Genomic DNA, 25,813 nt, shown 5'->3' with positions numbered 1-25,813 from the left:
CAGGAACTAACCAAAGACAAAGCAAGGAACAGTGTGGGGTATTTTTGGGAAGGGGCCGAGGGCCAGGGGATTTGTGGAGGGTCGTGGTGAGGCAGGGAAGTAGAAAAACTGGAGAATAAGGAGTCCTGCCAAAGCCCAGAAGACCAGCAACATCCTTGATTCATTCTGTGCGCAATGTGTTTCAGGCTTTGTGTCGTGGGTAAGTGCGGAACAGTTCCTGCCAAGGTGTGTTCACATTTAAATTAAGGTAGGAATGCTGGTCAGTGCTAGGGACTTGGACAGAACAAATGGATTTCCTAACCTTGGGAAGGGGGTGTGTACACTAATCTGTTTTTAACCGTGGACTAAAAGACAAACACATACTACTTGATTTCATACTACAGTAAAATTCTTTGAACAAATTCTTTAAACCAAGGGGTCGGAATTTTAAAATTACAGATAGTGAATAGTTCTAATTCATTTATTCATACATCCACTCACTTATTCAACAGAAGTTTATTGAGCGCCTATTCTGTGCTAGGCACTGCTGAGCCATCACAGATGTGGTCTCTGACGCCAAGGAGTTGACAGTCTAGACCAGTCAGTAAGGGAGTTAAAAAAAATTCTGGCATCATTGCTCCTGCGGCTGCATCGGGTGAGGATCAGCCCTTCCAACTCTCCCCCGTGGTCCTGGCAGGTAAGTATGGGTGTGAGCGCGTGTGGCTCCTGGTGTTTGGGGAGTGTGAAACAGCACGTGTCAGAATGGCGCGTGTCACAGTGCGCGTGCAGATGTTGGCGTTGTACGCGTCTCCATTGCGGCGGGAGCCCGCCAGTGTGGGCTGCGCGAGGCTTGTATCTCCCGCCCACTTACCGGAGGCGGCGCGGGAACCACCCGGCCAGAGCGACTGCGAGTGACCGCGTGTGCGCGCGCGCCCGTGCGGGGGAGGGGCGCGCCGCGCTGGCAGCGCCGCGCGCAGGCGCAGAGCGCGGGAGCGCGGCCACCGCCGCGGCAGAGCGCCGGGGGCTGGAAGAGTGAACGAAAGGGGTCATGGCTGCCGCCGGCTGCTGAAGAGCTCGGCCCGCGAGCGCCTGCCGCCGCGTACGATGGTGACCGCACGGGTCGGGCCGCTGCCGCCGCCGCTGCCGCCGCCTCCCAAGACGCTGCATCCAAGGCCCGGCGCGGAGGAGCCGCCGCTGTGAGCCGCGCCGTCCCGGCCCCCGCCGCCACCGCCCGAGGAGAAGGAGAGGGCAGGCGAGAGAGCCGGGGAGTTGCGGAGTCCGTCTGTCCGCCGGCGGCGCTGCCCCGCGGGGAAGGAGGCCGCAGCCTGAGGTGACCGAGCCGTCCGCCCCGGCCGGCCCACTCCTATCCCGGCGCCCGGTCCGCATGCCATATCCTCTCTCACCCCCCTCCCCCTTCCCTCCTCCCTTCCCCCATCCAGTCGCCCGCTCTGTCCTCTTCTCCCCCTTCGCCCCTTCCCCCGTTCGCCTCCCTCCTCTTCTCCCAAGCTTCGGCGGCGTCCACATCCCCTCTTCACCGGCAGCGCCCCTCTCTCCCTCCCAACCGCCAGTCCCTCCCGCGGTCCTCCTGGCCCCCCCTTCGGCTGTCTCCGACTCTGCCCTCCCCTCCCGGGGCCCAGCTTAGAGCCCCCTTTCCCGGCTCCCGGGCCTTGTTCGCCGCCTTTCCACCCTCCACCCTCCTGGAGCTCTCTCATCTCCCCCGGCATTCCTTAGATGCCCTCGCTCTGAGCGCTCCCCCATCGCCTCCCCAGTACCCCATTTCGGGGCCTTTTTTAAGCCCCTTTCTGAGCTGCCTCTTTCCTAGCTGCTCCTTTCTAGCTCCTTTATTCCAGTTCCCACTTCCAACTTTCCTTCTTTTTCGTTTTTGTCCACTTTGCTCACAAGCTTCCCTCCCTCTTTTATTTCACCCTAGTCTTCTTTGGTTTACGCAGCCCCAAACTCAGCTTCTCCCCTTTCATTCGGTTTGAGGTTGTTTGGGGCTGCGGAAAGGCCTGCCAAGTCATTCTTCAAGTGGGGACCCATTTGCTCTGCATGGCGTCTGTCAGTCCTTTTTTTACAGTAAAAGGGGTCCTCATCCCTTTTTGTCCCCATCGCTTCCTCTCTCGTTTGCCATCCTTTCCGCATCCCCCTCCACTTATGCTTTTACCAACCAAGGACCCCGAGACCCTTGCCCTCCTTCAGGAATGGGTCCCCTTTCTGTTCAGGGATGAAGAACTTCGCCCGTGTCTTTCTTCAGAATCTTTTTGGTGCGTGGCGCGGCCGAGCCAGCACCCTTGGCCAGACAGGAGGGGAGCTCCCTGGCACGGGCCTCTCTCCTGGCAGAGTTTTTGTGGACGTAATCTCTTAGCCCCGCGGCAGCGCCTGCTTTGCAGCGAGCTGGGTTGGGGTTACTATAGTTCAAACGCAACTGAGATCAGCAGGCGTGGGGGGCGGGGGAGGAGGTGCGGGGAGAGAGGAAGGGGGCTTTGCAGTGAGAAGGCATCAAAGATTAATAGATGGCTTTGCATCGCAGTCTCCAGTAAACAGGAAACTAGTTTGAAAGGAAAGGAGAGGGACTGTGTCTTTTTATTTTTTAAAATACGGACTGTGCAGTTCTGGTGAATCTTGAATCCTGCCCAAAGGATGAGCTGTCGGTGCTGCAGTCATGACCCAGGCTGAGCGCCCAATGACAGAGAGAGCAGTTTTTATTTCCTCTGTCTGGCTGCTTAAGTTGAAGGATGGCCCTTGTATTCAGAGTGGACTCCCTATCTTTGTCGATTTGGAGAAGACCAGAAACCACAGAATTGCTAGTAGTTTATGTGGAAATCAGGTACAGAGTTAGCTAGCAGTGAGTGGGAGTGGGGAGGGCCAGCTATATTTAAAACTTGTGCCAATGCTTATGTAAGAAGTGCGTTCTCCCTGGTATCTAAGTTTTTGGCTGAGTTTAATTATGATTTTAGGTTTTTGCTCTGCCCTCTGACATTTTCAGGGATATGGACAGCCAGAAAATCTGTCTTTCTGAAGATTGGCTTTAGCTGATGGTAGAATTTTGTTTTGTTTTTCAAATTGGATTGGACAAAGATGATGAATGATAGTTTTTCTTCTGTGCTGAGGGAAAAAGGTGTAAAAACTTTCGGCATTAAATTATCTAATACTGTACTGAATAATTTTAAATTGGATTATATGGCATTCTTTGTTTTGTCCAGGAGATGTGAATTCTGTTCATTTTTTGGGTAAGATAACATTTTCATTTCTTTTTCTTATTTAACATAATTCTTCAGCAGATGAGAAGAGCTATGACTTTAAAAACTTAGGTTTTTCGTATTGTTGATGATTTGTTTGATTTCTTCATATTCAAAACCAAAATGTAGTGTTTTCAGGAAAGTGTAGAATGAGGCCCCCTGTGTGTCCTAACCACAAACGTGAAGGATGAACTGTGCAATGTTATACTTGTACAGGACATTCTTGTGTTTGTAAGTAGCAACTTGCTGCTTCCAAGCCTGGGAATGTCATTTAATGAAATCGTTTGGTCCTCTTTTTGGTTAGTATGTATGTATGTATGTATGTATGTATGTATGTATGTATGTATTTATTTATTTATTTTTATTTATGGCTGTGTTGGGTCTTCGTTTCTGTGCGAGGGCTTTCTCCAGTTGCGGCGAGCGGGGGCCACTCTTCATCGCGGTGCTCGGGCCTCTCACTGTTGCGGCCTCTCGTTGCGGAGCACAGGCTCTAGACGCGCAGGCTCAGTAGCTGTGGCTCACGGGCCCAGTTGCTCCGTGGCATGTGGGATCTTCCCAGACCAGGGCTCGAACCCGAGTCCCCTGCACCGGCAGGCAGACTCTCAACCACTGCGCCACCAGGGAAGCCCTGGTTAGCTTTTGTTGAGCCTTTTTTTTTTTGCTGTTATTGGAAAGAAAGGATGGATTTTTTTTTTTAAAGCTGTTTTACCGTGTAAAGCATCTATGAGTCGTATTTAGTTTTCATTACTTTCTGAGATGGTGTGGTGGAGTGTTATTTTCCCAGTTCTTTTCACATTTCAAGGAGGAAATTTAAAAATCATGCACATTTGTGACCACCTAGAGGGGTGGGGTAGGGAGGGTGGGACGGAGACGAAAGAGGGAGGAGATATGGGGATATGCGTATACGTATAGCTGATTCACTTTGATATAAAGCAGAAACTGGTGCACCATTGTGGAGCACTTATACTCCAATACAGATGTTAAAAAAAAATCATGCACAGAAGGCAAAATGTACGTAACTGAACAAGGCAGGAAGTATCTTATATACTTGGCTTTAGAGAGTGTCAGGCCTTTGAATTTTCTTTGCCTTCAGCTCTTCTGCTTATTTTCGAGGCTTATTTGGTATTGTTTTGGTTTTAAGAGAATTTTGAGCTCCCTCTGACTTAGAATATGCTCATTAGCACTAACAAATCTAAGAAAAAGATAAATTAGGCTTGAACCAAACATCTTAGTGGTATAATAATCTCTTTACCCCAGTAGAGAAGGCTCCATTTTTATTTCACGTATTTAAGTTAGTCATTTGGCACATGTGAGTGATTTCAGGTATCTGCAAGTAAGATATATTTCAACATTTTGTTTAGGTGTTGGTTTAGTTTGTGGTGCCGGAGTGTGGTTTATGGTATTTGTCTGTGATGGTCACCACCCTATCATGTGGCACTTCTACTGCAGAAAGGTTCAAAATGTGTTTTCCCCCCACCTCTCATTTGTTTCCACAGCTCTTGTGGGTAACATTTTAGATTTGGTTTTCTGTGTGTTAAACTTGTTTCCTCCATGTCCCTCCCCTATACATGGCCAGTTTGCCAGTGATGTACTGAAATATCACTCATATACAGAAATAAATGAAACATGTAGTAAGCAATATATTTGTTATTCAATGGGATATTTCGTTCTCTGCAGGCAGTAGAGTTTAGGGATCTGTCTTGGATGTTCTTTTGTATCAATAGCTTTAGGAACCCAAGATTTTCTTTTTATCCTTGTTCTGTTTGTGAGGCAAGAGTAGTGGTAATTAAGAGGGAATGTATACCATTCTGCTAATGGCCTTTTGTAATAGAAATATGGTCCTCTGTAAGAACTGGGAGATTTTTTTCCTTAGCATTTCAAATTTTGATTTCTAATGCAGGATTGGTTTAAATTTTTTTTCTTTACCCCTGTAAGAGCTACAATAAATAGTGAAAGTGGGCACAGTTAAAAATAATGAAAACATTAAAAACATACAAAGGCTCTAAGTCAGATGAAATAAATATGGACCACGAATATTTTTTATTTATGTGTGTATGTATGTATTTATGGTTGCGTTGGCTCTTCGTTGCTGCGTGCGGGCTTTCTCTAGTTGTGGCGAGCGGCGTCTACTCTTCGTCGCGGTGTGCAGGCTTCTCATTGCGGTGGCTTCTCTTGTTGTGGAGCACGGGCTCTAGGGCTGCGGGCTTCAGCAGTTGTGGCTTGCGGGCTCTAGAGTGCAGGCTCAGTAGTTGTGGCACACGGGCTTAGTTGCTCCGTGGCATGTGGGATCTTCCTGGACCAGGGCTCGAACCTGTGTCCCCTGCATTGGCAGGTGGATTCTTAACCACTGAGCCACCAGGGAAGTCCTGGACCACAAATATTAACTCAGTAGTTGTCTCTTTTTGTTGTTGTTGTTACTTACAAAAGCAGTAGTGATTTATATTGGATTCTAGAATATGGAAAAATACTTTTCCATTATAGAATAAAGCCTGTCAGTGATATTTTTATCTAGGTCCATGGTAATTTTCACACTGGTGACTGGTGGTTTGTGACAAAAATCTATCATTTGTGTACTTTGAAATGAATTCCAAGAGTGCATTGAGTTACCAGTTTGACCACCAGAGTAAGTAGTTACTTTCTGTGTATTTCCTTAAGTCATCTAGATAGCTTAGGCACATTACATTACACTTTTTACCAAGAATTTATTTTTTCAAGTGGGCTGCTCCCCACCAAGTAATACATGGGTATACTGAAACATTTGGCAAACAGAAAAAGATAGAGGGGAATAAAAATCACCCCAGGGCCACTGTTGAAAGGATGTTAATGTGAATATTTTGGTGTATGTCTTCCCAGAATATTTTTTTTTCTTAATAATATTATGAGCTTTGAGAAATTTAGGTTCCTGAATGGCATAATTTGTAATAAATGTTGATTAGAGATTTTATTTCTCAGCACTTTTTTCTCCTTAGGACACAGCTATTTGGTTGTGATTCTCTCACAATATTATCTTTTTCTTATGTAGGAAAATTATTAAAGCGGTGTTGTTCTTTTAAAGTAATCAGAATTACAGTTCTTATTTATAAAAATGTTAATTCTGCATTATTGGTAGGATATACATAACATTTGGGTAGTGGGAATGATATGTAATAAATCAGTTTTTAAGTGACTGAAAAACTTATATTAATGGTTTGCCAAGTTGAGCTGCCTTTTTTTTCCCCCAGCTATCTGAGCTAGGAAGCTATGAAAATTAGAGGGTGAAATGGAAATACTGACAAATATTTAACCATAGCATAGCAATCTGTCACTATAATTTTCTTCAGAAATCAATGTTTTCATTTGTCCTGTAATGTCTGAAATTACTGCCAAAGCTAGAAGTGTGTTTTGCTTTCTCAGCAAAGTTCTTAAAAGAATATTGTCAGAGCCAACAATCTAGAATTATCATTACTCCTAAAATTGTCCTTTACCACTTCAGTTTGTTCTCTTGTCTATAATTCCTTGGATTAATTTGCAGCTGTATCATATAAAGCAGTATTACGCCAAATTGTCCTTTTAAATAGTAGATTGTCTGGGAGATCCTTCATTTCCTTCCTTTTTTTTCTTCTCCCCATTCCACCACTACTAATCAACAGCTAAGCAAAGACAGAGGCTGCAGACCCACAGTGCCTGACTTCTTCCATGTGCCAGCATGTTTGTGTGTCAGGCGAAGAATTTAATGAGCTTTTTCCTACTTTGAAGGCAGATTGTGGGAATTTCAGACTAAGTTTAATTTTAATGATTCAAGGAAACAATATTGCAAATAATGTTATCTTTACCTATATCATGAGTTCTCTGAACTGTATCTATATCACATAAATTCAGTACTTCAGTTTTGATTTTAAGTAATAAGGAAAAGGATAGACTACGAGAAGCTGTGCGCTAAATGTGCAATCATGAAATTCTTATTGAGTAACTTAGGCTTTTTCATGTAATAACTATTTAAAATTTGCCCTCTTTATTTATTTATTTATTTATTTATTTATTTATTTATTTATTTATTTATTTATTTATGGCTGTGTTGGGTCTTCGTTTCTGTGCGAGGGCTTTCTCTAGTTGTGGCAAGCGGGGGCCACTCTTCATCGCAGTGCGCGGGCCTCTCACTATCGTGGCCTCTCTTGTTGCGGAGCACAGGCTCCAGATTAAAATTTGCCCTCTTTTTAAAAAGCTGCGTAAATCTCAAAGATTTTTATAGGAGTGAATTTTTCAAGATAATTGGACAAAGGTTACAGTATTCTTATAGGGTGTTTTGTTAAATGCCTAGATTTGGAATTAGGAGGTTTTTTTTTTTTTTTTTTTTTTTGACCATGCCATGCAGCTTATGGGATTTATTTATTTACTTATTTATTTTTAGCTGCATTGGGTCTTCGTTGCTGTGTGCAGTCTTTCTCTAGTTGCGGCGAGCGGGGGCTGCTCTTTGTTATGGCGCGCAGGCTTCTCATTGTGGTGGCTTCTCTTGTTACGGAGCACGGGCTCTAAGCGCACAGGCTTCAGTAGTTGTGGCGCACAGGCTTAGTTGCTCTGCGGCATGTGGGATCTTCCTGGACCAGGGCTCAAACCCATGTCCCCTGCATTGGCAGGATTCTTAACTACTTTGCCACTAGGGAAGCCCAGGAGCTTTTTATAAACAAATTTTGAGGTCTGAACATTTCATCAGAGTCTTAAAGTTGAGCAGACCTGATAGAGTCCATGTGAAAACACAATACAAAGCTTATTTCCTAAATATCTAGAAGTAGTAGATGTGTCTAAGGAGCTTTTTTTACATTGTAACATAGTTTTTGTGTAGTATGTGAGAATCCATTAGATTGATAAGAGGATATCTGAAAGCTATTTGAGGTAACTTATTTTTATATATTGTGTCTCCTGAATTTTAGGTCTGCTCCAAGAAAAAAACATGGCTGCAAAGGAGAAACTGGAGGCAGTGTTAAATGTGGCCCTGCGGGTGCCAAGCATCATGCTGTTGGATGTCCTGTACAGATGGGATGTCAGCTCCTTCTTCCAGCAGATCCAGAGGAGTAGCCTCAATAACAACCCTCTTTTCCAGTATAAGTATTTGGCTCTTAATATGCATTATGTAGGTAAGTGTCTACAGTATCTTTCTTAAGCTTCTGGTGAGCATTCTGATTTATTTTATGTCTTTGAATATTCTTAAATTTGGGTAAAATGAAGTCCTTTTACATTGAGATGACAGTAATATAGTTGATGAATATGAATCTTGTTTATAGTCTTATTTGTCTTACAATTGCACATGAATTATTAGGGGTAGAGGAAAACAGACAGTGTTGGATTTATTTTACTGTATGAAACGAGAAGGCAGAAGAAAACATTTTATTTTTTAATTTATTTTTTTCTTCTAGGTTTATAAGATATAATTGATGTACATAGAAGAAAACATTTTAGATTTTAATGTGAATAAAATAAATAACAGGAAATACCTTTCCAGGCATTTGGCCTGTTCTAATTTGTCATTATTTTGGGATTTGGTAGTAATTCAGAAAGTAAGCTTTTTAAAATGCAGTATTTTTATTGTTCCAAAACATTAGTATCATTTGAAGGTAAAGTATTCATTTCAGTTAAATGAAATATGGAAAATGATATTATAATATTAAGACAAGTGCTCCTTGAAATATAATTGATATGATTTGGAGTTAGTGGTAGAAATAATGTGGAAAGAAATTAGAGTTAAAGGTTAAAGAAATTAAAGTCAAGAAATACAGGCAGGAAGCAGATAAAATCCATCTAGAATAAAAGTCATGATTCTTAATTTTTAGGTTAGTTTTTGTTTTATATGTAATGATAGCAACAATATATTTTCATTTAACATTGCTGTTTTATAACTCAAGATGTGGTTTGAATGATGTACTGTAGTGGTTTTATTAATATTTTTATTATTAGAATTGTCTGTCAACAAGTATATCTTTTTAAAATTTGTAAAGCTTATCTTTTATAAAATTGTTAAGGGTTGTCTTGTCTCTATGAGACTTATTTTTATCTATAAAAGAACTTTCTGCGTTTCAGAACTTAGCCCTGAGAACCCCTTACAGCTCTAAGAGATTACCAAGTAAGCCATTGTGGGAAGGAGTGTGGTATAGTAGAAAAGACAGTGCACGAGAGGCAGAACATCTGGGTACAATAAACTCATCTCTCTTAGTTGGTACTACCTTGGGAAAGTCTCTGAAATGAGAAGGTTCTTTTATGCTGCAAAACACTAATTCTCAGCCCTTTATTCAAGGCTTGTATGTTAGCCAATTTATGGAAAATAATTCCAGTCTGTAGTAGAAGAACAATTGGGTACTTGGCTTAGAATTTTAGCTTGATCAGCTAAAGTAATTCGTACTGTGGTTTTAAAAATGTGATTATCATATGTATTATTTCTGAATAGATTGAAATATTTATTATAAAAACAGCTGCCTAATAACCAGAAACATTAATTGCAGAAATTGTATGGGTCCTAGTACAGTTGCAGTTCATACTCACCAGCTTATAACTTTGGGAACTCAACTGAGCCTTCTTTTTTTTTTTTTAAGAATTTATTATTTATTTATTTATTTTAAAATACAGTTTTATGCAAATAAAAACAAAGGACAGATCATTGGAATTTCTGCCCTCCTTAAGGAAAGACATCAATACTTTTACAAGCTTAGCCTCATTCAGATAGAATTTGGAGGCTTTCGGTCTTCTTTTATTTTTATTTATTTATTTTTCATTGCTGCATGCGGGCTTTCCCTAATTGCGGAGAGCAGGGGCTACTCTTCGTTGCGGCGCGCGGGCTTCTCATCTGCGGTGGCTTCTCCTGTTGCAGAGCACGGGCTCTAGGTGCACAGGCTCAGTAGTTGTGGCACACAGGCTTAGTTGCTCCACGGCATGTGGGGTCTTCCTGGACCAGGGCTCGAACCCGTGTCCCCTTCATTGGCAGGAGGATTCTTAACCACTGTGCCACCAGGGGAGCCCCAGTTGAGCCTCCTTAAATACACTTATTACATGCTATGGTAGAGTAAGCTCAGTGATTGCATGAGTAGATATTTTCAGCTTAACAGTTTTTTGGTTAGAGTAACCTCTGTGTCAGTATTATGTAGTGTTTATGTAATGTTCCAGTTTACAGAATTTCACCCTTAAATAAATTTTTAAAATTGGTAGTTTATGGTTCAAAAACCAAAAAGCATAAAAGGTACACAGTGAAAAGTGCCTTCCTCCTATCTCTGTTCCTCATCCACTAAGTTCTCACTTTGAGTCCCAACAAGTAGCTATTTTTATTTCCTTGTGTATAATTCTATGGATATTTTTATGCATGTATAAGTAAATATAAAGATATATTGATATATAAATGTAAATATAGAAGTACAAATGTATATATTTCCCTTTTTAGTACAGATGATAATACTACTCTTCTGAAACTTTGTTTTAACTTAATGATGTATCATAGAGCCATAACTGCTGTTTTTAGATATTTACTGTTTTTTTACGTTGACACTTTCTGTTCTGCCAAATCTTAAGATTCTGATTAACTCTTGAGGCCTCACTCTCCCCCCAGCCCTCCAATTCTGTTTCATAGTGGCACAGTACCCTTGTATGGCTGTACCGTAATTTATTGCACGAATTACTTCATTGGAGGATGTTTTAGATAGCTTCTGTCTTCTGCTGTTTCATTCAGTGTTGTACTAAATAATTTTGTATAGCCATCATTTCAAAAGGTGCAAATATAGCCTTGGGATAAGTTATTAGAAGTGAAACTGCCGGGTTAAAGAGTATATATACGTTTGTACTATTGATTGATAACGCTCTCCATAGGATTTTACTATTTTGTACCTCCACAAACGGTGGATGAGAGTTCCTGAAATCCTATATCCTTATCAAAACAGAGTTATCATACTTTAATATTTGGCTGCTCAGTAAGTGAAAAATGGTTGTTTTTTAATGTAGTATTAATTTGTATTTCTCTTATGAGAGAGATTGAATTTATTCACGTGTTTTAAAAAAACGTGTATTTCCTCCTCTGAGTTGCCAGTACATGTCCCTTGCTCACTTTTCTATGGGTTTGTTAGCCTTTTCTTACCAATTTATGGGAGTTTGGTATATACTAGGGAAATAAACCCTGTGTGATGAGTTGGAATTATATTTTCCAATTTCAGTTCTCTTGATTTTGCTTCAGATTTTTATTTTAAAATTTATTTATTTATTTATTTATGGCTGTGTTGGGTCTTCGTTTCTGTGCGAGGGCTTTCTCCCGTTGCGGCAAGTGGGGGCCACTCTTCATCGCGGTGCGCGGGCCTCTCACTGTCGCGGCCTCTCCCGTTGCAGAGCACAGGCTCCAGATGCGCAGGCTCAGTAGTTGTGGCTCACGGGCTTAGTTGCTCCGCGGCATGTGGGATCTTCCCAGACCAGGGCTCAAACCCGTGTCCCCTGCATTGGCAGGCAGACGCTCAACCACTGTGCCACCAGGGAAGCCCGCTTCAGATTTTTTTGACATGCAGAATTTGTTTTATGTGATTGAATTTATCATTTTTTTCCTATAGCTTTAGGATTTTGAATCAATTAAAAAAAGCCTTCTCTGTTTTTGAGTTTATAAAGAATTGTCATGTTTTATTGCATTATTTTTGTTTTATCATTTTTTACATTTAAGTCTTTTGCTCCATTTAGAATTTATCTGCTTGTACAGTGTGTTTTATTCCATTTCTAAACTTTTTCTTCTGTTTTTTTAGTTTCTTATTATTGAGGATTTAGATTATATTTTAACTGTCTGATAGAATTAGTCTCTTCATTTTTCTTTATTTCCCTCTCTGAGTTTTTTTGTTATTATTAGTTTTCTGTATAAACTTCAGAATTATCTAATCTTGTTCCAAAAACAACCCTGTTGACCTTTTTGCTGAGATTGCAAACTATTAAAATTTTAAGTTAGGATGAAGAGAGAACTTAAGGATGCTAACTCTTCCTTAACACAGAGAGACTTGCTATGTTCAGATTTCTTTTGAGTCCTTCTGGAGTGTTTAAAGTTTTCTTTATATAGGTCTTAGACTTATTGTTAAGTTTGTTCCTAGGTATTTTATCTTTTTTATTACTATTATGAGTTTTTTTCCCCTTTATAGCCTCTAATTGTTTGTTATTAAGAGCTTAAAAATCAAGGTGGGCAGTGTTAATATTTTTGCTTATGGAGTATAATTGTACCTTTGAACTTAGAAGCTTTCCAGTGTTGGTTCTGTCTGAGAACAGCAAAGAAAAGTGACTGTCCAAATGTAATTGGTGGAATGTTAATTATAGAACTGTTTTGCAGCATATAGGATATAAAAAGGGGAATAGAAATAATATTGAAAAGGAAGAATGGGGCCATTTGTGAAAAACCCTGAATACAGATGTTAGGTATTGTGCTTAATTTGGTAGCTAGTGATGGGTCAGTAAGGAATTTTGAGCAGGTGAGCTGCATCTTAAAATTGATTAGGCAATGTTGTATAGGATAATAGGTTGGGGAGGGGAGAAACTGGAGGTAAGAAGACCAATTAGGATTTTAGGCAAGAGGTAATGAGAGCCAGAGCTAGCATGGTAGCAGTAGCAAAGGAAAGAGTGGATATGAGAATAGTTCTGTTGTAACTGCAGTCATTAAAATCATTAGCGACCTAACATGTAAAACTCAAACTTCATTTATATCCCTATTTTGCAGACCTTTCCATGTTTGTGAAGCTGTTGACCACTTTCTCTTTTTTTAAAATGTTTCTGGATTCTTCTAACTTATTGACCATTCCTTCTGACTCTTTTGCTGTATTTTTTTCTTTGGACTTCTTTAGTCTTGATATTCCCAGAATTTGTGTTTAATTTTCATCTTCTGTTGTTTGGGTGATTTCACATAGTTTTGGCTACAAATCTTTATCTACACTTTTCACAGCTTTTTTGACCACCTTAGCCTATGGTAGTGTTCCTCCTCTTTGATCCCATGGTATCCAGTTCATACCTCCACCATAGCACTTATTGTGCTGCATTCTAAGGGTCCATATGCTCATCTATCTTCCTAACTAGATTGTTAACTCCTTTAAGGTAGGATTGGGGTTGTCTATTATCTCAGTATTCCCAGTACTTAGCTAGTGCCTGATGCTGAATAAATGAATTTCTAACTACCGTTAGATATCTCCACCTAAATATTCTACAGACGCCTCAACTTATTACTGAACTCATCATCTTTACTTCAACTCAAACCTCTTCCTTCTTGTGTATTTCCTGTCTTAATAGCAAAGCCATCCTCTCAGTTATCTAAGCTAAAAACATCAGAACCATCTTCACTTCCTTGTTCTCAACCACTCACCAGTAGATCACCACTAAGACGTATTTGAATATGTATCTCATAGCTGACCCTGCCAACTCTATATCCAAAGCTACTGTTTTATTCCATGTCCTCATTTTTTCCCCCACTGCTAAAATAATCCTTTAAATATTAGAAATTTCTATATTTTGTTAGGAAGATTCATCAATGTTATTTTAAGCAGGTCATCATTTTTAAGTACTGCCAGTCTTGCTTTTTAATTATACATTACTGTTGGGTTAGCTTCATCATTATCAATTTAGTTTGTTGTGTTCTGTTTGGATAATCCTATAGCATGAATAGTGATGCATATTTGCATCTGCAGTAGTTTTGTATTTTTCAAATAATTAGATTATGTATACAGTTGACCCTTGAACTGTGCAGGTCCACTTATATGTGGATTTTTTCAGTAGATACGTACTACAGTACTACATGATCCACAGTTGGTTGAATCCGTGGATGTGGAACTGTGGATACGGTGGGCCAACTGTAAAGTTACACTCAGGTTTTCTACTGAAGAGGAGGGGGAGGGGTTGGTGCTCCTAACCCCGGCATTGTTCAAGGATCAACTGTTTATTGTAGTTCGGATGATTTATTCCTACTGCTCTTATATCAGCATAAGTATTCATAATCTCTCAAAAATCTTCTTGTGTGATATATTTTATTATCACAGAATTATTTTTTCACTGGAATGTGAAAATGGGGGTATAGGTGAGCCATATGGTTTTTGTTGTTTTTTGTTTTCTTACCTCACCTAAATGGTATCTAAAGGATCTGAGAACGTTAGCCCAGGCTAAGCTCCTTATTACCCTATTTAAGTCTTTATACTGAGGCTTTAGCCACCAGTTCTATCAGCATCATCTCCCAGTACCCTCCCAATACTCTTTCTATTTACACCAGAATCTAGTCTAGCCTATAGAATTTACTGTCTCCTGAAAATATCCTTCGTGCTTTCATGGCTTTTGGACCTGCTGTGTTCTTTTTTCTTAGAATGTTTCCCCCTTTTCTTAGCCTAGTAAAGATCCATTCATTCTTTGAGGTCCAGGTGAAACTTAATCACTTAACCATAGCCCTTCTAATTTTTGTTTAATAGAGCACCAATAATGTATCATACTTTTGTTCTTGTTTGTTTTTTCACTAGACTGTGAATCTTTTTTTTTCCTTTGGATTTTCCATGTCTAGGAATGCATATGGATCATACTTTACACATAATAATGTTGGTTGAATGACTGAATAATTGAAAGAATGAATGAAATGAGTATGTTCCATCTAGAGGATTTGGCAGCTCATTTTATGAGATGTGCAGGAGAAGGGAAAGATAATATCTGGAAAGGAAAACAATAGTTCATTAAAAGTCAAGAATTTAAGGAAACGTTTCATGCAGGAGACTGATTAGAAAATCCTTCAGCCACAAACAGTAAAAATGCTTGCTAAATATAATAAACATCCTTTTAAATACTTCTAAGGTCCTGTGAGATAGGGATTAACACAATTATTTGGGGGAAATTATTTTAAGAAGTGAAAAGCAGATAGAAATATGTATCTCTGGCTTCTGCTGGGTTGTTCTTGAAGTTCGGATGTGTGGGAAGTCTGTCGTCTGTAGCACCACTCCTGTTTCTTTAGCTTTAAGCATGATCGATTCAGCATGAGCGAGACATTAGGTGCTAAGAAGGGACATCTGTGCCCTAATAAAGACTCATTCATAAGAGGAAAATAAACTAGGATCAGATTTTTGCAAGACATAGAATGTTACACTGAGAGGTTCAAAACTTTTGAAGGTTTTAGAGCAAGAGAGTTGTCTAAATGAAAGTGATAGTTTTGGGAATATTACCCTGGTAACAAAGCATAGGATGGATAAGGATGGGAAGAGACAAAGAAAAATAGCAATTAGTATCAATAAATTATTACATTACAGAGCGGATTAAGATGGGGCATAGGGACTGGAAAGGAGGGGTAACGTAAGAGATCTGTTGAGGAAGACTCAGTGGGACTGGGTGATAACAGGGGACTCAGGTTTGAGTCAGAGTGAATGGGATTTAGGAGAGTGAAAGAGGGTGAGGTGAGCTAGCTTGTTGAGGGAGGAGGATGGGAGCTCAGTTTGTACTTATTGTATATGAGAACCTTTAAGTGGAGTATATCTCAGGCATCATGAGCTACGAGATGTCTACTTAGAATAGGAAATGAGTAAGGTTTTTTGCTTATGTAGTGGGTTCTCAGAACTATTGTTGTGTCATCTGGAATGGTATATTTGAAACAAGAAAATAGATTCTTTGAGCTAGATACTTTAAATAGAGAATAGAAGTTGTTCAGGAACTAAATTTTCTGTGTTCACTTGAGAGGGTGAAAAGAAAGTAGAGAGGAGGATTTAGAGGGTAAAAGGAAACCCACGTCACAGAGCCAGAGAATAAGTTTTGAGGGTAGTTGCTTCAGATGCTGGGACAAGGATTAAACTTGAGTCTTAGATTTGTCAAGTAGGTAATTGTTGACTTTCAAGTTTCTTTAGAGAAAAGAAAAGGGGGTTTGTAGAGGATCTAAGATTGTAAAGGGTAAAGAGGGAATAATAGTTAGAAAATAGAGGCTTTGGTACAGATAATTTATAACATTTGTCAGTGGAATGAGAAAAATAGGTAATAGGAAAAGGAGAAATCATTGTGGAGAGAAGTTTTTCTTTAAGACTGGGGAGAAGAGCCCTGCACATCCTTTGAAAAGAGAGTTGAGGATGGTGTCAAGGGAATGATTGAAGATATAGGAGGTAGAGGGTCTTTTGGAGTGGGAAAAATAAAATCTGAGTCACATAGAAAGCGCAGTCATAGAGAGGGACAGTAAGACACTCAGTTCTTCTGGGACTAGAGAATGAGAGAAATGGCATAGAAGAAATAAGGAGACAAGGAAAGGTAGATGATGGAGTAAATCCTCTTGTACCTTTGTGTGATATATTTGATTATAAAGTAGAAAAATTTACAAAGGAAATGAAAAATGCTTTATATTTTTAATAGAAAAATCCATACTGATTTTGCTGTCCTAAACTTGCTTTGGTAGTGAAGTAAAAAACCTCAAAGTTGTTGAAACCTAATTGGGAAGTAATTTACTTCAAGCTCTTTTTATTATTGTAATTAACTGGAAGACTAAATTAGAATCGAATTTTATTTATATCTCTCTTAACTTCTACTACAGGTTATATCTTAAGTGTTGTGCTACTAACCTTGCCCAGGCAGCATCTGGTTCAGCTTTACCTATATTTTTTGACTGCCCTGCTCCTCTATGCTGGACATCAAATCTCCAGGTAAGAATGTGAGCCATTTTTGAAATGTATGACTGAATTTAAAGTTTTCCTTTACCAATAAAATACTTTTCATGAACACTGTTAAGAAGCTGAGACTTTGGTAGGTATCCAAAACAGACTTTTTTTTGATACTTGTTTTCTAAATGAATATTATCATATAGGATTAATAGCTGGGGTTATGTCTCAAAATTTTTTTCTGCTTTTAAAAACAGTCTTACTATGAAACGGACCTTAAGGGTATGTTTACAAAGATACCCATGAGCTTTTCTTTATTACCTGAGAAAAGAATATCCAAAGACAGGATACAGGAACTATTTAACAATTACGGACTTCATTACTGTCATCATTTTAGGAAGTCGGTTTATGATGCATGAGTTATCAGCATAAGGTGCAACCATGTATATAGTGGATGATTGATATAAATTATTTCACGAGGTTAATTGTATAGCTCAGAACTTCTGCCTCTTTAGAAGTATTGTCTGTTTGTCTTGGTCTGCTGGTCCTAAATTTTAAGACTCTGGTCTGCCAATGAATATGAGCTTCTTACTTTGAAACAATATTAAAATTGTTAATATTGTTAACAGTAAATGTAATGGGGTAGAATAAGTTTTGAGGGTACAATATTTGTTTTGATTGAAATGTATAACTGTAGCAAAATGTACTCCCAATTCTAAGAAGAGTGGCAGTTACTTTGCATATATAACAAGATATAATTTTCTAGAGGTTTGAAACACAGATTTTGGTGTAGGTTTGAAATTTAATCTTAAAAATAGCATTTTTGTATTACTAGAATTGAATGGTTGACTTTTAAAAAACCTTTTTCCCCCTGATTATAAAATTATACTGTTCGCTGTAGGCAGTTTTTGGGAAATATAGAAAATTTAAAGGCAGTAGCAATCACCTGAAATTATACCACCCTGAGATAGACCTGTTAAGATTCTGTTATTTCCTTCCAGTTTTTTAATACCTTCCACTTTTCACCACTTCATTGGGTACAAAAGAGTGACAGTTACTAACAGTCACTGACTCTTGGTCCCTTTTGCTGAAGCAGGACCTCCATCTTCCTTATTTCATCTAGTTATTTCCTGAAGTCCCCCAAGTATTTCCCAGAAACTCAGTCTTCTCACATTCTTCTCCTCTGTTCCTATCTGGTTGATTTCCTCTGCTCAAAATGGTACCTGGAGGGTGGTGTCTTACTCTTTAACTTCTGCTGCTATCCTTGCCCAGGGTATGTTCTTGGATGTCAGAATTGCAAAATATGGAGCTGCAAGAGCAGTGCTGCATGTTTGTAATTGTCACAGTGTTTCAAATCAAGCTGCTTTACTCTAGGCTTTTCTAATTTCGTGTCACACAAGTATGTCCCTGTGTCTTAGCCTCCTTCACGGGAACAGCTTGAGCCTTTTCCTACAGCATCTTTCTCCATAGAGCCTAGGCTAGGAGTCCAAGGGCCAGCACTGACTCAGACAACAGGATATCCTTCCCATTCCAGGACCACCAGTCCCAAACCCTGACGCAGTCTGTTCCTGTGGCCTTACCCAGACACATCTGAATCTCAGCTCAAGCTGGAGACACTAACCTATCTTAATTTATTCATTTTTAAATAAAAATGGTATCTATGGAGTATAATGCAGTAGTTAGAGCATGGGCTCCTTAGTCACCATTTTAGTGTGTAAAATGAGTGTTTGGGCACCTAAGAATGACATATCTTTTGGAAGAATGGATGGGGATTGGATAGGTTCAAATCCATGTTTCTCATTTACTGCTCTATAACCTTAGTGTCACTTATCAGAAAGGTACATCTCAGTTTCTTCACCTGTAAAATGCTGATAATATTTTAAGGGCTATTATAAAGATTCATTAAGATTAAGCATTTAAAACTCTTAGCACAATTTCTGACACATCATAAGTGCTCAGTGAATTTTAACTTTCTTATGTCTTGCTTTTATTATGCAGCAATGTTTTGTGAGCATTTTCCTGTGTTGTTAGTCTTTAAAAAATGATTTTTTTTCATGGTGGGGTATTCCATGGTATAGCTATATAATGCTATCTTTTTAGAGTTGATAGGATTTTGATGATCAATCAAAGAAATCTGAAAGTTGAAGGTAGAGCTATTAAAATTGTTATTTTTATATGTTGTTATAATTCCTGGTGAAAGAACAGTGAACCAGCACTTTCCCCTTATGGTTTTTTGGTTTCCATGAGGTTTAGTGATGTAGTGATGGCTAAAACCTTGTATCTCTATTTTTATCTGCAGTATTATCATCCAGGCTTTTCTAGAGAGATCAAAATTCTGTTATGTAGGGATAAAGGGGACCCTAGCAGTGTCAGAGATAAAGAAAGCCTTTTTCTAACCATTTTTCTTTGCCAATTTCAACGTTTTACTTTTAGTTTATAGGAATGTTTTTTCCAATATTTAAAGTTTGTTTTCATTATCAGAAAATTTATATTTATTTTAAACAGTAAAAAGAATTGTAATAAAATTTTACAGTGTGCAAAAACATTTCTTATTTTTTATTTCATTTTGATCCTTCTTATAATCCTTTGAGATTTACAGATGAAAAAACTGAAATTGGCCAACATCTAGGAAGGCATGATCCCAGACTTTAACTTGAATCCAGGTTTTCGGATTCCTAGTTCAGTCCTGTTAGGGAAATAGCATGGTTAGTGGAAAGAAAATTAGTTTTAGAATCAGTAGGATATGAAGTAGTTTCCCTACTTAGTAAATATGTTACCCTGGCAAGTTGATTCTTCGAAACTGTAAAGTAAGACAATGCCTATCTTATGGAGTTAGTTTTGGTGTTAAACTAACAAATTTCAAGTTATGGCATATTTTAGTATTTCTCTTTTTAGTATAATTGACACTACATGGTGCTATCTCAAAAAGATTAGCAAAGATGTGTTAATCCTTGACTTATTAATAAAATGTCACGTTTAATAAACTTTGTGTCTTGAAGGTGTCTCATTTATAGACTATTAAGGCTGAATTTTTTAGTTTAAAAAGTATAAAGGTTCATATTTCATGTGGCAGCTTCCTAAACAAGTATCTTTTTAAAAAAATAACAGCTTTATTAAGATATAATTCAGATACCTGTTTAAAGTGTACAGCTCAATGGTTTTGAATACGTTCACAGATCTGTGTAAATCATCACCCCAATCAATTTTAGAACATTTTTATCACTCCAGAAAGGAACCCTGTATCCATCGGCAGTCACTTCCAATTTCCTACCAATCCCCTTCCCCTAGCCTTATGCATGTCAGTCTGTTTTCTGTCTTTATGGGTTGGCTTATTCTGGACATTTCATATACATTGAATTGTATAGTATGTGATCCTTTGTGCCTAGCTTCTTTTACTTAGCATGTTTTCAAGGTTCATCCATGTTGTAGCATGTATCAGTACTTCATTTTTCTGTCCAGATCATATTTTGTTGTATGAATATAACACATTTTGTTTATCCGTTCATCCATTGATGGACATTTGAGTTGTTTCTGCTTTTTGGCTGATACGAATAACACTATGAACATTTATGGTTTTTGTGTAGGTGTCCTTTTTGTGTGGGGGGGTGCATATACCTTGGAGTGGAATTGCTGGATCATATAGTATCTATGTTTAAACTTTTGGGGAACTACCAGACTATTTTCTAAAGTGGCTGCACTATTACATTTTCACCAGCAGTGTATGAGTGTTCCAGTTTCACCACATCCTTGCTAATACTTGTTGATACCTGTCTTTTTCAGTATAGCCATCATAGTAAGTGTGGACTGATATTTCATTGTGCGTTTGATTTGCATTTCTCTGATGGCTAATGACGTTGAGCATGTTTTCATGTGTTCATTAACCATTTGTAAGTTTTCCTTGGAGAAATGTTTATTCAGATCCTTTGCCCATTATTTACTTGGGTTATTTGTCTTTTTTAAAAAATTGAGTTGTAGGAATTCTTTACATATTCTAGATACAAGTGCCTTCTCAGTTAAATGATTTGCAAATATTTTCCAGCATTCACTCCAGTCTACTTATATCAAGGTAGAGTGTAGTATGGTCCTGAGAAGGAAAATCAGTACTTGGATAATTTAAATAATTAATTTGATACTTCAAAAATTGGCTGTAGAAAAAGACATTTGCAAGTATTAATTCCTTATATTGAAAATTTCATGAACTCTTGAAAAGCTGGGTCTCTCTTTGCTTTAATTCATGTATAGGCATACCTTGTTTTATTGGGGTTTGCCTTGGTTTGCAGATACTGCAGTTTTTTTTACAAATTGAAGGTTTGTGGCAACCCTGCATCAAGCAAGTCCATCAGTGCCATTTTTCTAACAGCATTTGCTCACTTCATGATTCTGTCACATTTTGGTAATTCTTGCAGTGTTTCAAACTTTTTCATTATTATATTTGTTATGGTGATCTATGATCAGTGACCTTTGATGTTACTATTGTAATTATTTTGGGTCACCACAAACTGCACCCATATAAGATGGCAAACTTAATAAAATGCTCTGTGTTCTGACTGCTCCACTGACTGGCCATTTCCCTGTCTCTCTCCCTCTTCTTGGTCCTCCCTATTCCCTGAGACACAATAATATTGAAATTAGGCCAATTAATAACCCTACAGTGGTCTCTTAAGTGTTCAAGTAAAAGGAAGTGTCATGTCTCTCACTTTAAATCAAAAGCTAGAAATTATTAAACTTAATGAGGAAGGCATGTCGAAAGCTGAGATAGGCTGAAAGCTAGGCCCCTTGTGCCAAACACTTAGCCCAGTTGTGAATATAAAGGAAAGGTTCTTGAGGGAGATTAAAGTGCTACTTCAGTGAACACATGAATGATAAGAAAGCTAAACAGCTTTATTGCTGATATGGAGAAAGTTTTAGTGGTCTGGAGAGAAGATCAAACCAGCCACAACATTCCCTTAAACCAAAGCCTAATCCAGAGCAAGGCCCTAATTCTCTTCAATTCCATGAAGACTGAGAGAGGTGAGGAAGCTGCCCAAGAAAAGTTTGAGGCTAGCAGAGGTTGGTTCATGAGGTTTAAGGAAAGAAACCATCTTGATCACATAAAAGTACAAGGTTAAGCAGCAAGTACTGATGTAGAAGCTGCAAAAAGTTATCCAGAAGATCTAGCTAAGATCATTAATGAAGGAGGCTACACTTAAGAACAGATTTTCAGTGTAGACAAAACAGTGTTATATTTATAAGGAAGAAGATGCAGTCTAGAACTTTTATACCTAGAGAGGTCAGTGGCTACAAAGCTTCAAGGGACAGGCTGACTCTATTAGGGGCTAATGCAGCTGGTGACTTTAAGTTGAAGCCGATGCTCATTGACCATTATGAAAATCCTAGGACCCTTAAGAATTATGCTAAAATCTACTCTGCCAGTGTTCTATAAATGGAACAACAAAACCTGGATGACAGCATAACAGTTTACAGCATGGTTTACTGAATATTTTAAGCCCACTGTTGAGACCTACTGCTCAGAAAAAAATTCCTTTCAAAATATGACTGATCATTGGCAATGCATTTGGTTGCCCAAGAGCTCTGTCAGAGATATATAACAAAAGTGAATGTTTTCATGCCTGCTGATATAACATCCTTTCTGCAGCCCATGGATCAAGGAGTAATTTTGATTTTGATCTTCAAGACTTACCATTTAAGAAATACATTTCATAAGGCTATAGCTGCTGAAGATAGTGATTCCTCTGATGGATCTGGGCAAAGGAAATTGAAAACCTTTTGGAAGGAATTCACCATTCTACATGCCAGTAAGAACATTTGTGATTCATGGGAAGAAGTCAAAATATCAACATTAACAGGAGTTTGGAGGATGATTCCAGCCTCATGGATGACTTTGAGGGGTTTAAGTCTTCAGTGGAGGAAGTCACTACAGCTGTGGTAGAAATAGCAAGAGAACTAGAGTTAGAAGTTGAGCCTAAAGATGTGACTGAATTGCTGGAATGTAACAACAAAAACTGTAGCACAGGGCTTCCCTGGTGGCGCAGTGGTTGAGAATCTGCCTGCCAATGCAGGGGACACGGGTTCAAGCCCTGGTCTGGGAGGATCCCACATACCGCGGAGCAGCTGGGCCCGTGAGCCACAATTACTGAGCCTGCGCGTCTTGAGTCTGTGCTCCGCAACAAGAGAGGCTGCGATAGTGGGAGGCCTGCGCACCTCGATGAAGAGTGGCCCCGCTTGCCACAACTAGAGAAAACCCTCACACAGAAACGAAGACCCAACACAGCCATAAATAAAATAAATAAATAAATAAATATAAAAAAGTGTATATTAAAAAAAAAAAGGAAAAAAAAAACTTAAAAAAAAAAACAGAACTGTAGCACATGAGAAGTTGCTTCCTATGAATGAGCAAAGACAGTGGTTTCTTCAGACGGAATCTATTCCTGGTGAAGATGCTGTGAAGAGTATTGAAATGACAACAAAGGATTTAGAATATTATATATTACATAAACTTAATTGATAAAGCAGGGACAGGGTTTGAGAGAATGGATTTTAATTTTGAAAGAGGTTCTACTGCCGGTAAAATGCTATCAAACAGCATTGCATGCTACAGAGAAATCCTTCATGAAAGGAAGACTCAGTGTGGAACACTTCATTCTTGTCTTTTTTTTTTTTTAACATCTTTATTGGAGTATAATTGCTTTACAATGTTGTGTTAGTTTCTGCTGTATAACAAAGTGAATCAGCCATACGTATACATGTATCCCCATATCCTCTCCCTCTTGCTCTCCCTCCCACCCTCCCAATCCCACCCCTCTAGGTGGTCACAAAGCATGGAGCTGGTCTTCCTGTGCTATGCATCTGCTTCCCACTAGCTATCTATTTTACATTTGGTAGTGTATATATGTCAGTGCTACTCTCTCACTTCATCCCAGCTTCCCCTTCCCCCACCCAGTGCCCTCAAGGCTGTTCTCTATGTCTGCATCTTTATTCCTGCCCTGCCATTAGATTCATCAGTAGCACTTTCTGAAATTCCATATATATGCGTTAGCATATGGTATTTGTTTTTCTCTTTCTGACTTCATTCTGTATGACAGATTCTAGGTCCATCCACCTCACTACAAATAACTCAATTTCGTTTCATTTTATGGCTGAGTAATATTCCATTGTATACATGTGCCACGTCTTCTTTATCCAATCTTCTGTTGTTGGACACTTACATTGCTTCCATGTCCTGGCTATTGTAAATAGAGCTGCAATGAACATTGTGGTACATGACTCTTTGAATTATGGTTTTCTCAGGGTATATGCCCAGTAGTGGGATTGCTTGGTCGTATGGTAGTTATATTTTCAGTTTCTTAAGGAACCTCCATACTGTTCTCCATAGTGGCTGTATCAGTTTACATTCCCACCAACAGTGCAAGAGGGTTCCCTTTTCTCCACACCCTCTCCAGCATTTATTGTTTGTAGATTTTTTGATGATGCCCCTTCTGACCGATATGAGGTGATATCTCATTGTAGTTTTGATTTGCATTTCTCTAATGATTAGTGATGTTGAGCATCCTTTCATGTGTTTGTTGGCAATCTGTATATCTTTGGAGAAATGTCTGTTTAGGTCTTCTGCCAGTTTTTGGATGGGGTTGTTTGTTTTGTTGATATTGAGCTGCATGAGCGGCTTGTATATTTTGGAGATTAACCCTTTGTCAGTTGCTTTGTTTGCAAATATTTTCTCTGATTCTGAGGGTTGTCTTTTCATCTTGTTTATGGTTTCCTTTGCTGTGCAAAAGCTTTAAAGTTTCATTAGGTCCCATTTGTTTATTTTTGTTTTTATTTCCATTTCTCTAGGAGATGGGTCAAAAGGATCTTGCTGTGATTTATGTCATAGGGTGTTCTGCCTATGTTTTCCTCTAAGAGTTTTATAGTGTCTGGCGTTACATTTAGGTCCTTCATCCATTTTGAGTTTATTTTTGTGTATGCTGTTAGGGAGTCTTCTAATTTCATTCTTTTACATATAGGTGTCCAGTTTTCCCAGTACCACTTATTGAAGAGACTGTCTTTTCTCCATTGTATATTCTTGCCTTCTTTATCAAAGATAAGGTGACCATATGTGTGTGGGTTTATCTCTGGTCTTTCTATCCTGCTCCATTGATCTATATTTCTGTTTTTGTGCCAGTACCATACTGTCTTGATTGCTGTAGCTTTGTAGTATAGTCTGAAGTCAGGGAGCCTGATTCCTCCAGCTCTGTTTTTCTTTCTCAAGATTGCTTTGGCTATTCGGGGTCTTTTGTGTTTCCATAAAAATTGTGAAATGTTTTGTTCTAGTTCTGTGAAAAATGCTATTGGTAGTTTGATAGGGATTGCATTGAATCTGTAGATTGCTTTGGGTGGTATAGTCATTTTCACAATGTTGATTCGTCCAATCCAAGAACATGGTATATCTCTCCATCTGTTGGTATTATCTTTAATTTCTTTCATCAGTGTCTTATAGTTTTCTGCATACAGGTCTTTTGTCTCCCAAGGTAGGTTTATTCCTAGGTATTTTATTCTTTTTGTTGCAATGGTAAATGGGAGTGTTTCCTTAATTTCTCTTTCAGATTTTCCATCATTAGTGAATAGGAATACAAGAGATTTCTGTGCATTAATTTTGTATCCTGCAACTTTACCAAATTCATTGATTAGCTCTAGTAGTTTTCTGGTAGCATCTTTAGGATTCTTTATGCATAGTATTATGTCATCTGCAAACAGTGACAGTTTTACTTCTTCTTTTCTGATTTGGATTCCTTTTATTTTTTTTTTCTTCTCTGATTGCTGTGGCTAAAACTTCGAAAATTATGTTGAATAATAGTGGTGAGAGTGGGCAACCTTGTCTTGTTCCTGATCTTAGTGGAAGCGGTTTCAGTTTTTCACCCTTGAGAATGATGTTGGCTGTGGGCTTGTCATATATGGCCTTTATTATGTTGAGGTAAGTTCCCTCTATGCCTACTTTCTGGAGAGTTTTTGTCGTAAATGGGTGTTGAATTTTTTCGAAAGCTTTTTCTGCATCTATTGAGATGA

At 38.8% G+C, this 25,813-nt stretch overlaps 1 protein-coding gene across 1 annotated transcript in view; it reads left to right on the top strand.

The window, feature by feature from the left end:
* The first annotated feature begins 955 nt into the window (after window positions 1-955).
* Window positions 956-25,813, top strand: part of RNF145 (ring finger protein 145) — a 64,275-nt gene continuing 39,417 nt past the window's right edge. Inside the window, exons 1-3 of the mRNA XM_057540208.1 lie at window positions 956-1,309; window positions 8,126-8,329; window positions 16,711-16,819. Of these exons, the coding sequence (XP_057396191.1) occupies window positions 8,146-8,329; window positions 16,711-16,819 (293 nt within the window). The 5' untranslated portion in view covers window positions 956-1,309; window positions 8,126-8,145. The remainder of the gene's footprint in view (window positions 1,310-8,125; window positions 8,330-16,710; window positions 16,820-25,813) is intronic.

This window comes from Balaenoptera acutorostrata, chromosome 2 (assembly GCF_949987535.1).
Source record: "Balaenoptera acutorostrata chromosome 2, mBalAcu1.1, whole genome shotgun sequence".
NCBI classification, from domain to species: domain Eukaryota; kingdom Metazoa; phylum Chordata; class Mammalia; order Artiodactyla; family Balaenopteridae; genus Balaenoptera; species Balaenoptera acutorostrata.
This window is presented reverse-complemented; position numbering and strand designations above follow the sequence as displayed.